The sequence below is a fragment of the Corythoichthys intestinalis genome, chromosome 12 (assembly GCF_030265065.1).
Source record: "Corythoichthys intestinalis isolate RoL2023-P3 chromosome 12, ASM3026506v1, whole genome shotgun sequence".
NCBI classification, from domain to species: Eukaryota; Metazoa; Chordata; class Actinopteri; order Syngnathiformes; family Syngnathidae; genus Corythoichthys; species Corythoichthys intestinalis.
Window position 1 is genome coordinate 47,384,190 of NC_080406.1, and position 12,109 is coordinate 47,396,298.

The following is a 12,109-nucleotide window of genomic DNA, read 5'->3' on the forward strand; positions in this document are numbered from 1 at the left end:
AAAATCTAAGTTATGTTGTTGTAAGGTGTATTAAATACTTGTTCATGTGCTCCTGTTGATCTAGGAGCACCTGCCCCTCCGCCGGTCTCTGCATGGCCCTGCTGAAACATAGTTTGGGTCGACAGTGCTCTAAATTTTGTTGGGTTGTACATTGTTTGGATACACCGCCATGGTGGTAACATCACGTACCTTCGTTCCGGCAGACTCGACTCGGATTGTAACTTGTGGTAGTGCTAGGCTAGTTCCTTCATTGTAGTCAAAATAAAACATGAGTGTGCATTAAGGCAGTGCCAAAAAATCGGATTATTAGACTCATCGCGATTTGACACGTGACGATTCAGTTACGATTCATAAATGTTCAAAAACGATGATTTTCCTTAATAACTTTATGACAGCCGCTAGGAGCGAAACGAAATTCAAGACACGTCTGCCGCCGGACACCTTTAACGGAGGCATGCACAAGCAGTGTTTCCCACCAATGAACGGCCACAGTCTCGTTTGGGCCCGCCACAGTCTCGTTTGCGCCCCCCACGGAAAAAAAAAAAGATACTAATTAGATGCGTCAGTCAGCCGATTACACAGCTGTAGCCCACTCCACTCTACTACCCGCGCGAGCGAGAGCAGCATTTTAGAGTAGTATTTTATTTATTTATTTATTTATTTATTTAAGAGACGCAAGGGGAACGAGTAGGAAGAATGGGAGAACGAGCGAGATAGCGAGAGATAGCGGTCGCATGTCGTAGCAGCCCGCTGTTATTTTGTTATTGTTTTTCTTTATTATTGTTACCACAATCAAGCAAATACAGACTTCTCTCCTTCTTCCCCATATCCGGGGCATTACAATAGTTTGGATCGGACTTTTCGGCGAAAGTGAGCGGTGGACGGCCGTCTTGGACGGAAAGCAAACTTTGATTGAACTGCGCGGAAAGGCGGGGCCCAAAATAAAGCCTTGCTCTATTTTCAGAGCGTTGGTTACAGTAAAGTATTTATTAGTTCAAGCAGAGTAAAATGATACATATTCACGGTACAAGAAGGTCGTTTCCGTGTCCATCGATTGGTAAGAAAAGGCTGTTTGTACGAGTGACTTGTGGCCGCTCCCGTCGGAGGGACATTTCGCGTGGAGTGGCTATTTTTCGGCACGACACCGACGCGCCAACTTCAGACAATTACGGCTGACCAAACTTTGATAAATGCGCCCCCCCCCCCCCCCCCAATTTCGCGAGCTCTGGGACACTCGAAAAATGACTCTCATACCTCTCCTTGCTAAGTTAATGGTACCTCGATGTGCGTCCGTGTGGAAATTTAGTTCACGAACAACGGGGAAAAAACTATTCACCTTCTCACCGAATCAAGAAAAACTCTTTACACGGCCATTAGAATTCCCCCAGTCCTGTAAATGGGTCAGTTGACAGAAGGACTGTTATTGTTGTGGTAATGTAGTACTTATGAGGGTCAAATAAAAAGGAAAAAGGAGGGCTACGACGGCGGTCTGAAACCCGCGGCTCTTGGGCCGCATGCAGCTCTTTAGTGCTGCTTCGGAGCTTTTTTTTTTTTTTTTTTTTTTTTTTTTTTATGGAAAAAGATGGGGGAGGGACATATATTTTTTGTTTTAATAGGATTTCTAGGAGGACAAATCATGAAGGCTAATTATGTATTTCTAGCCAACTTAAGTCATTTTTATAGTAGGCTAATATAGCTAGTATTGATAATTATAAGGCTTGTACAAGGCTTTTAATTTTTTGCTGCTCCAGACATACTTTATCAGTTTTTTTTTTTTTTTTTTTTGGGGGGGGGGTCATATATGGCTCTTTCAACAGTTTGGGTTGCCAACCCTGAGTCACTACGAGATGTAAGTCGTACTATTGCTACGAGAAAAAAAGTCGCATTATTACATAGGGTAACGTAGCTGTAATCAGCAACGCATTTTACATACATGTACCGTAGCTGAGAGCTATAACATTAGCCTAGCTAATGAAATATTTCAAATATATCGTTTTTATGGTTCTTCTTGGGGGAAAAAAATAATGAAAAAAAAAAAAAATTCGCCGTGGCACGACATGGTGTGGCTGTCCGACTCCGATGCAGCCCACCACCACAGTTTCAAAAAATCCTATGGTCAGAGACCCTCCCACCACAGTCTCCTAAAATCCTGTGGGAAACACTGCACAAGGTTACGATGGATGCTGCTGGTTACTGAGCGAGAGATTTACTCCTTTTCAAAAGACTCGAAAATTAATTTGTGTATGAGACAGGCAGGTCGCACTTCTGTGCACAAGTTATTTTTTAGAGCGAGAGGGGAAGAGAGATGGTTCGTTGCCCCTTGTCTTTCAGTTGTCTAGCAGTAGGTTCGAGTCGTGTTAATTGGAAAAAGTCCCGTGTCCGTCTATCGGAGGTGAGTACGCGAACCCCCTTGTACTGTTTAGATTTTATTGTTGTTGTTTTTGAGATGATACTAGTTAGCGCCGAGCGCTATGCTGATTAGCTGTTTGGCTAACATGTATTTCCATGTCAAGTTGTGCGTTGTTTGGTGGTGTACAAAAGTTACTCCAGATGCAGAATGTTTAAAACCAGGATTAAGTACAGCGGTAGCACTACAAACATGCGAAATAGTACAGAAATCTGTGAAAACAGTATATTGGTTAAAAAAAAGTCTTATTTCTTAAGACGCTTCATTTGTTTCCAGAAAATGTGGAATTCATTCCACCAGTGTAAATTTTATTGTATTGTTGAGAGAAATAAGTACTGCCTCTGAAACAGCTGTTTTTGCACCTTCTTCTGTAAAAGAGCATTTCAAGCTCAGCTGTGTGTTCTATAGGCATGTCGAGAAATAAGTACTGCCTTTAAAATGGTTAATGTTTTTGCACTTTGTTAAAAAAAAAAAAAAAAAATCTGTTGAATCATTAGGATATTTTAAATAAATGATGGACATAAATTGGTTTGGCTACTTTATTAATTAGTAATGTACGATGCATCGATAATCGTGATCATTGTCAAACCGTGATCATCGTTCAATAATCGAATCGTAGGAACCTGAATCATAATCGAATCGAATCGCGGGGTCCCTAAGATGGCACACCCCTAGTGTGCATTGTTGTGTTACTGGGTGCAACAGCGTCTCCCACAACAGAAAAGGGGTGAAGAAAACCACTGATTTTTCACCACTTTCCTGCATGGGGCAGCAATGAAGGTGACCAAATATCAGAGATTACAAAGGCACAACGGATGGCTTGGGTCGCAGCGGTTCGTCTGAGAAGCATATCTTTTGACCATATTTCTGCTGGAATGAGTGGTAACACCACAGGGTGCCATTTCATTCATCTCCAAAGGATGGGGTGGACGTGCAAACAATAAACGCATAACGGAAACAAGTGGGATTCTAGATAAACTACTTCCTGGTGATATGGTGTTGGTAGATTGAGGGTTTGATATACAAGACAGTGTGTGGCTCGTGTGCAGAAGTCAAGATCCCTGCTTTTACTAAAGGTCGCAGCCAGCTTGATGCAAGTGATGTGGAGAGCCCTAGGAAAATTGTTCACCTTCGCATTCATGTGAAACAGGTGATTGGGAACATTTGGAATAAGTACACCATTTTGTCAAACAAGGTTCCTATTAGTTTTGTGGTGCCATGTAAAAGGGAGGATGTTACCTTCCTTGATAAGCTTGCGGTTGTTTGGTGTGCTCTTACAAACATGAGCCAAAGTGTGGTTGTGAAAAGTCAATAAAATGTAAATACTATAACATGACTTTAACAAGTTCTTGACAAACTAACAATTCGTTGTTTACTTTAGCTCTTCATAATCAACAGTTGTAACAATTACAGGGTGAGGTGATTTAATGTTATGTTATTCTATTTGGAATATGCACTGACAATTAGGGCTGTCCCAAACGACTAATTTTCTCCCGATTAGTCAGCCGACTATTTTTACGATTAGTCGACTAATCTAATAATTTTAAAAAACAAAAAAAATTTTTTTGTTTTGTTTTCTAATTTAGCAATGAAATTTTTGTTGACGCTTATCAATTCACAAAAAACATATTGGAACACTTAAATTATTTATTAAAGTACAAATAAACGCGTAAATAACAATAATAAATCACAAATAAACAATGAGTTGAAATGCTGATAGAATTAACTAGTGTAGCATCTTGATTGAAAAGATGGGTCTCTTAAACTGATGGTTTACAAATTTTATTCCATCCTTGATGTAATCACACTGTAAAAGCTACGGTGCACACAAATAAAACAACACAATTAGAAATTAACGAAAACTTTTCACCTTTTTCCTTTTAAACCTTATTTATATATCAATGAATTGCCTATATGAATTGTCTTTACCTTTATTACCTTATCATTGACAATCTCTCCCTTAAGTGCAATCACTGTATATACTGTATTTATGACCTTTAAACCTTATATAATTTTCTATACTATAAAATAAACCATAACATGAAATAAACCTTTCAGTTAGCATTAAGAACAATACTAATAGCGCTTACAGGCCCATTGTCAATGAAACATTATTATTTAGTAAGGCGACAGCACCCTCTGGTGTACAAAAAATGAAAAAACAAAAAAACTAAATTACAAACTGGGTTACGGCGCTTGAGGTGTTTATTCACGGCCGACGTTTAGCCAAGCTTGGCATTGAAGAGACAGGACGGAAGAGTGTACGCTCCTTTGTTTCTTTGAAATAAGTCAATGTTTTGGACACTCTGGTGCGGTTTTTTGGCTTTGTGCCGCTTTCCCCGCTTGCATACAGAGCATCCGACATTCTGAACTTTCCGTGCATATATTTTTTTAACCCTTCATTAACCGTCGACGGGATGTTGTGCTCGTCGACGGATTTACGTCATCGATGACGTCGACTATGTCGACTAGTCGGGACAGCTCTACTGACAATGTTTGGACAGTGTTGTAGACAAGAACTGGGACTAATAAATTGCAATTGATTTTTTTCATTTAATGCAACTTCTCCAGTACAATATTTGAACTGACAGTTTAAAATCTTTACATTAGTGCACAAAAGCCCCACACTCTGACAGGGGGCCGCAAATATTATAATATATAATATTATGATAAATTATAACTAATACTATATAAATACAAGATTACAAAATATGTCTTTGTCAAAGCGGTTTAAAAAAAAAAAAAAAAATAAATACTGGTCTTAGGTAAATAGCCAGGCAGAATAAATATATACATTGCAGTTCTTGCATTTCCATTTAAGGGTTGCAACTTCTCCAATACATTATTTGAACTGACAGTTTAAAATCTTTACATTTACATACATAGTCAATGAGGACAGGTCGTCCAAATTGTTGCTCCATGCCTTCTTTGGCAGCAAGTATATGGGTCTACATCGTTGATTAAATTGATTTTAGAAAAGTACCGGTTTTGAGTTTCTCTGTAAATCCCACCACGACTTTGGGTTTTTAACATAATCCCTGCAAAAAAAAAGCCATCCTACGGTGAAGTAAACGGCTGTTTTACGAAATTTCAAGGTTCGCTGACGAAATTTCAAGGTTCGCAGTAGGGCTGGGCGATATGGCCTTAAACATGTATCACGATAAATTGAGCAGATTTATCTCGATAACGATAAATGACGATAAATTCGCCCAAGCGGACTGTTATATAATTTGAAAATCTGAATCAATGCATGAAATACAGATTAACTATTTCTTGTTGATTTATTTACCAGCATTCAATTTGATATACTGTATTTAACAATTGTACATGCAGTCTAAACATTAAGTTTATAAAAATGTATTGTAAGCAATAAGAATTCAAGTATGAACATTTATAACAGCGTGTATGACTTGAACAATGTACATTGTCAAAATCAATATGCCTGTGCAAACATGTAATTGTAACACAAACGACTTGCAGCTTGAACAGTACACTTCAAAAAGACAACTTATTGTTAATGGCTGCTGTGACATAATTATTAAATACAAGTGTTTACTTTATGGTTTAAGGGTTTTTCCCCCCCCAGTGCATTTTTTAATAAATGCACGCACAATAAAAATAGCTGGGGCCATTTCTCGGTCATTATAAGTTTTGCCGTTGGATTGTACTTTATGCTTTACCATCACAAAAGCTATCAGAGGAATCACACACAGACAGATACAAAATAACGCCACATAGTAATTGCTAGATGCAGTCCGTGCCCAATCCACTCATTAAATTCAGCCGTTTCGACAAGGTTAGAGCCGCTATCCGACTCCATAACGTTCATTTGTAGCGTTAGCCGCTAGCTAGCGTTAGCCTGGCTACCAGTAGAAAGCACTGAAAGCACCATCTCCGGAAATCGTGAGAACAAAGGAGGACAGCGGGTGAAAGCCCGTCTGGATGCCACCAAGAGTCTACTAAATGTCGGTTGAAAGTTTGGTGAACCTCCCTTAAGCCACACTCCATCACGTTTTGCTTGTAGCGTTAGCTGCTAGCGTTAGCTTACCGGGCTTTTGTTTGATTGGCTTCCTGATGATCACGTGACTCCCTACGTAAGCACATTGACTGCTTTCTTAAAGGGGAATGAATATAGACGAACAACACAGAATCAAAGCGGGATGAAAAGACTACATTTTCTTGTTTTATTAATTTACCGAATTTGCCGACATGGTCAAAATTACGTCGGTCATCGTTAAGAATTTCGGTGACGGTAAATTTTCGGTTTACCGCCCTGCTCTAGTTCGCAGTGAGTACGAAATTTCAAGGTTCGCAGTGAGTCAGCAACAGGCACACTTTTGCTAAACAGACAATGTTTATTGATTAGAAATTGCAAATGAATGAAGTTTATTGAAAGAAAAGGAAAAAAAAACATAACACAGAATAACCACAGCGCTAGGTCTAGATTGTCACTGATAACGTCTAAGACCCCCACGATGCAGTTAAAACACACACAATTACAAGAAACAATGGCGCTAGATGTATAGTTGTCAAAGCTAACACCCCCACGCCACAGTTAAAGCACAACGAGTTCCCTGGTAATGAATCAAGCTCCTACCTGTTGACAATGAGCGGAGAGCCATACGCTCCAGGTCTGAGTATCCAAGGAACCAAAGCTGAGCGACCACACGTTAATCCAATGACAGACTCTGGCGTGGCCCGGAAATGTCCGGCTTTTTATTGGCACATGTCACGTGGCCTGCAATCTTATTGGTTCACTCGTTGTATGACTCTCGTGTCCAAATATGATTGGTTTACTCGTTGTACTTTAATACACAGTTAGTTACTCCTAAAGGCACGCTCAAAGGCTCATTATTGTCAAAGGCAGTTGTTGTTATATACGTGGACTCGTTTTACTTTAATACGCAGTTAGTTACTCTTAAAGGCACTCTCAAAGGCAGTTATTGTTATATATATGTGCAGTTATATATGTGCAGTTATATATGTGGAACCAGTGCGGGTCACAAAAAGGTCTTGTCAAAGGTTACAGGTGTTTTTCTCCATTCATCGGCAAAACTGGTTACAGTCCACGTTGAGTCTGCCGGAACGGAAGTACTTGATTTTACCAACATGGCGTCGTATCCAAACAATGATGTAGTACATCCCATTCCCTATTTGCCTAAAAAAATTCCGCAATCTTAAATGCTACGAATGCTGACTTATTTACAATTCGCTTTGCAAATCGCTCACACGTAACTCCACAAACTGTAGCTGTAAATTTTATAACAAATGCATACACAAACATATATTGGCTGAAACAACTTATAGCTGTATGTGCCAAACCAGAGCACAGCTATCCCTTATCCATGTCAGACGTCTGAGTGTGCTTCTCAGTCATAAAAGACAACAGCCAAGCCAGACCCAACGCTGCCACCAGAGGGCAGTGTATCCTCTATTTTAAACAAAATACAATACTTTTGGACTTTTTGGACAGTTATTTTGTAAGGGGTACTCAAATGGTTAATTCCGACTTGCGTGGAAATTTGGGTTACGTCGCCATTGTAGGAATGTAACTCATTCCTAACCCGGGGATTACCTGTATATTGGGTCAGAACTAACTTTAATCAGATTACTGGCTTGGAAAAATGAACGCGTTAGATTGCTCGTTACTGAAAGAAAGTAATCAGATTACAGTAACGCGTTACTTAGTGACAACACTGCTGACACTGACAACACTTAGTTACTGACACCACTGCCTACCATAGAGTCCCTTTTCAATCAGCTGCCGATGGATAGTATAGGTTGACACTGTTGTACCCTCGGACTGCGACACAGCTTGAACTTGTTTGGATGTTAGTCGATGTTCTTTATCCACCATCCGCACTATCTTTCGTTGAAATCACTCCCCAATTTTTCTTTTCCATCTACATCTAGGGAGGTTAGCCACAGTGCCATGGGCTTTACATTTATTGATGACACTTCGCACGGTAGACACAGGAACATTCAGGTCTTTGAAGAGGGACTTTTAGCCATGAGATTGCCCATGCTTCCTCACAATTTTGCTTCTCAAGTCCTCAGACAATTTTTTGGTCTTTTTTCTTTTCTCCATGCTCAATGTGGTACACACAAGGAAACAGGAGAGAGGTTGAGTCAACTTTAATCCATTTTAACTGGCTGTAATTGTGATTTAGTTATTGCCACCACCTGTTATGTGCCACAGGTAAGTAACAGGTGCTGTTAATTACACAAATTAGAGAAGCATCACATGATTTTTCAAAGGGTGCCAATACTTTTGTCCGGCTCATTTTTGGAGTTTTGTGTAAAATGATAATGATTTAATTTTTTTTCGCATTCTCTTTTGTGTTTTTTCATTGCAAGCAAAATAAAAGAAAATATTACTACCAAAGCATTTGTAAGTGGAATCATTTTCTGGGAGAAATTGAGCATTATCTGACAGAATGGCAGGGTTGCCAATACTTTTGGCCAGCAGTGTATGTCTGAAAAGGACTCTGTTGTTATTGTCTCCCTTAAAAAGTTTGGGGGGAAAAATCTGAAAGTTTTCTGTGAATCAATCAGTCAATCGCTCAGCCCTTACCTTACCATTGAATTATGATTATCGTTATTCAGTGCCATTGACCTTCGATAGAAGTCCAATCCATTTTGACTGGGAGGCTGGTAGCGATCCAACGATTTCTACCACCCCCACGAAGTCAAAATGGATTGGCCGAGCATCGCCGTCAGTGGCAAAGTCGTTTTAACAATGGGAAGGTTTATTAATTTCCTGGCCTGCCAGGCTTATAAAGCCCTGGAAAGTGGAAACCCTGGAATGTATAATTATTGCTGATTAGTCATTTAATCATATTGTGGCTCCTGAGGCTAAAATGCATGTGGCCATGTGTTGTTGTGCAGATACGATAATTAGATAGGAGTATATTGGTAATGATATAGTGGTGTTGAAATGAGGTTTTCGTTGTCATATGCCACCACAGCCCAGATTGAACTCTGAGTCCAAACAGCCTCCAGGCGTTCCACTCTTTATTTGTGTAATGCATTTTTTTTTTCTATTGCAGCCCTGCAGAAGAGCTCAGTTTCGGTTGTGGAGATACAGAGAAGAAAAGCCTCATTATCCTGTGCAATGTGACCAAAAACCCATTAGCCTTTAAGGTGAGCGTGACATGTCATCTGCTTTCGTTTTAACTGCATCTCACAAAAAGTTTCTGATTCTAGTAGTTTTCCTTTTCAGGTTCGGACTACGGCACCCGAGAAGTACAGAGTGAAGCCTAGCAGCAGCACTTGTGAACCAGGCGCTTCCATCGATATTGTGGTGTCACTGCATGGAGGTACTTTTCGAAGTTTAACGTATTCTTTACTAGGACTTCCACAAACATTGATTTTTGAGGGGGTGATGATTAACCGACTAATTGGCTCATATATATACATTTTTATATTAGTCTTATATAAGTTTTGGTTTAAAATATGCATTGGACCCAAAAACAATGCGCAGAGAAAAGTTGGACTATTATTATTACTATTATAGTTTTCCAAAGAAAAAGTAATGTTTGCAAATATAATTTCAAAAAAATTCGCATGATTTAATCGAGGACTACAGATATATCAGAGTATTAACTTTTTAACTTTGTTTATTAAGTAAAGCTAGATCAAATGTGAAATGTAAATAAAAAAGATAATACTGCTTTTTTCCATGTTTCCTTTTTTGATTTACAATATATTTTAAAATGTTTTGCAAAATTCAAAGTGAAGAATAATGATTTTTAAAAAAACTACTTTTTCCCCCTTGTTTTGTGTTTTGATTGGAAAAAGAATAAAATCTAAAATATTCATATAAGCACAACAAAAAAGTACATTTACTGTTGCTTTCCTTTTGTGTGTTTTTATTCCTAATATATATATTTGAAAAAAAAATCAAAAGTTTCTAATTAGAAAAAAAGTATTTTTTTCCCAATTTTTTACTAAGTAAAATAAATGAAAGTTTATGATGTAAATACGAACAATACCAATGACATTGTTAAAAAATTTCAATTTTCGTTTTCAATTTAAAATATATCTTTAAAATACATACTTTTTTTTTATTAATCGAGTTAAAAATGACCTTTTATCATTTTTTCCCTGCATTGCTGTTTTTGTAATGGGGGGAAAATGTGAATGAATAAATACGACAATATTTACGATTGAGAAAATCCAAAAAGATGATATGGGCATTTTTTTTAGTTCGACAATGTCTCTAAACAATTCATCGACTATCAAAATAGTTGATTAATTTGTTGTTAACCGATTAGTTGTCAATCACAAAAGTCGATTAATGAAAGCAGCTCCTCCCAGTTGAAATGGATTGTCACTGTCAATGACACTCACTCAATACCACAGGATTGTTTCCCCCATTTTTTTGCCCAGCGTCTCAAGCGTCCCCCCAGGATCGCTTCCTGGTGATGGCGGCAGAGATGGACAACGTAGGATCTCAAGAACTCGCGCAGTTCTGGAAAGAAGTACCAAAACCTAAAATCATGGAACACAGGTACTTCCTGACGCTTTGAGGAATTCCTGCTAGTTTCATTCAACTGTTTCTTTTTTTCCCCTGCAGGTTGCGATGCCATGTTCTTGAAAGCGTCAAACCGGTGGTGAACCCTTTGAAGGAATCTTACGATATAGGAAGCAGCAACGACATTAACACGATGGTAAGTACGCTGTCACATGGCATCGGAAAGCAAAAACAAAAAAACTGACTTGACAGGCATCGCAATTGCAATGTAACAGTTTATATTTCTTACACTGTTCCGCTGGTAGGCTACTTGGCACCAGATTATGATTTAGTGAGTCTTGGCTGAATGAAGGCTATTTATTTCTTTCCTAGGAAGAAGCTGCAATCTTCATTTATTTATTTATTATTTATTTTAGCTTTTAGCTTAACCTGTGGACAAGCGAGACAGTGTGACTGCCTCCTTTCAAATGTCTTTTTAAAGATTTCCCTAATTGATTTTACAGATCAATATCAGAGTGGGCGCCCTTATAATTGACTTACATAAAGAGCATTGTGTCTTCTGTATGCAATTTTGGCTTCTTGGAATATGATTAGCACGTTAGTTGCCATTGGCAGCGATAGACGTCCAATCCATTTTAAGCGGTAGGGCTGGTTCGTTCACTCGTTGCTAGCCCTACCACTCAAAATGAATTGGACGTCGATTGTCGTCAATGGCAACCAATGAGTTAATCAGAAAGCGCAAGTGGTGTCCACTGCTTTTTCAATTTTTATGCTAAGATAACAACTCGACAGCTTTACGAACAAACTTTTCTTTTATACATTTAGGGGTCTTTAGGTCAAAGTGTAATGCAGGGGTGTCCAAACGTTTTGCAAAGGGGGGCCAGATTTGGTGTGGTAACAATGTGGGGGCAGACCTTGGCTAACGTCCTTTACGTAGAACAATATATTTAAGCAAATTTTAGCAAGCCATTCTGTGTGTCACATTTGCTATATTATTTTTTTAAATTAATAATTTCAACAATCTTGCAACTAGCCTTTGTGGCGTTCTCTTTCGACTCTCGGGCTCTTGCGAAATGCTGCTGCTGTGAAATTAAACTAGTTTCAAGTTGCTTCAATTTCTCACTACGTATCTTCCCTGTAATCTTGTCGTACATGTCAGCGTGTCTTGTTTGGTACTATTGCCTCACATTGAACTGTTTAAAAACAGCGACTGTCTCTTTGCAAAT

At 38.8% G+C, this 12,109-nt stretch overlaps 1 protein-coding gene across 2 annotated transcripts in view; it reads left to right on the plus strand.

Annotated features, from left to right (window-relative positions):
- Nucleotides 1-12,109, plus strand: part of LOC130927135 (motile sperm domain-containing protein 2-like) — a 58,404-nt gene that overhangs the window by 28,254 nt on the left and 18,041 nt on the right. For both annotated transcript variants that reach the window (XR_009066355.1, XM_057852714.1), the window contains exons 11-14: nucleotides 9,457-9,550; nucleotides 9,630-9,726; nucleotides 10,799-10,919; nucleotides 10,986-11,079. Coding sequence is in view for 1 of the 2 variants with exons in the window: in XM_057852714.1 (XP_057708697.1) it covers nucleotides 9,457-9,550; nucleotides 9,630-9,726; nucleotides 10,799-10,919; nucleotides 10,986-11,079 (406 nt within the window). In the remaining variant the exon portion in view is untranslated. The remainder of the gene's footprint in view (nucleotides 1-9,456; nucleotides 9,551-9,629; nucleotides 9,727-10,798; nucleotides 10,920-10,985; nucleotides 11,080-12,109) is intronic.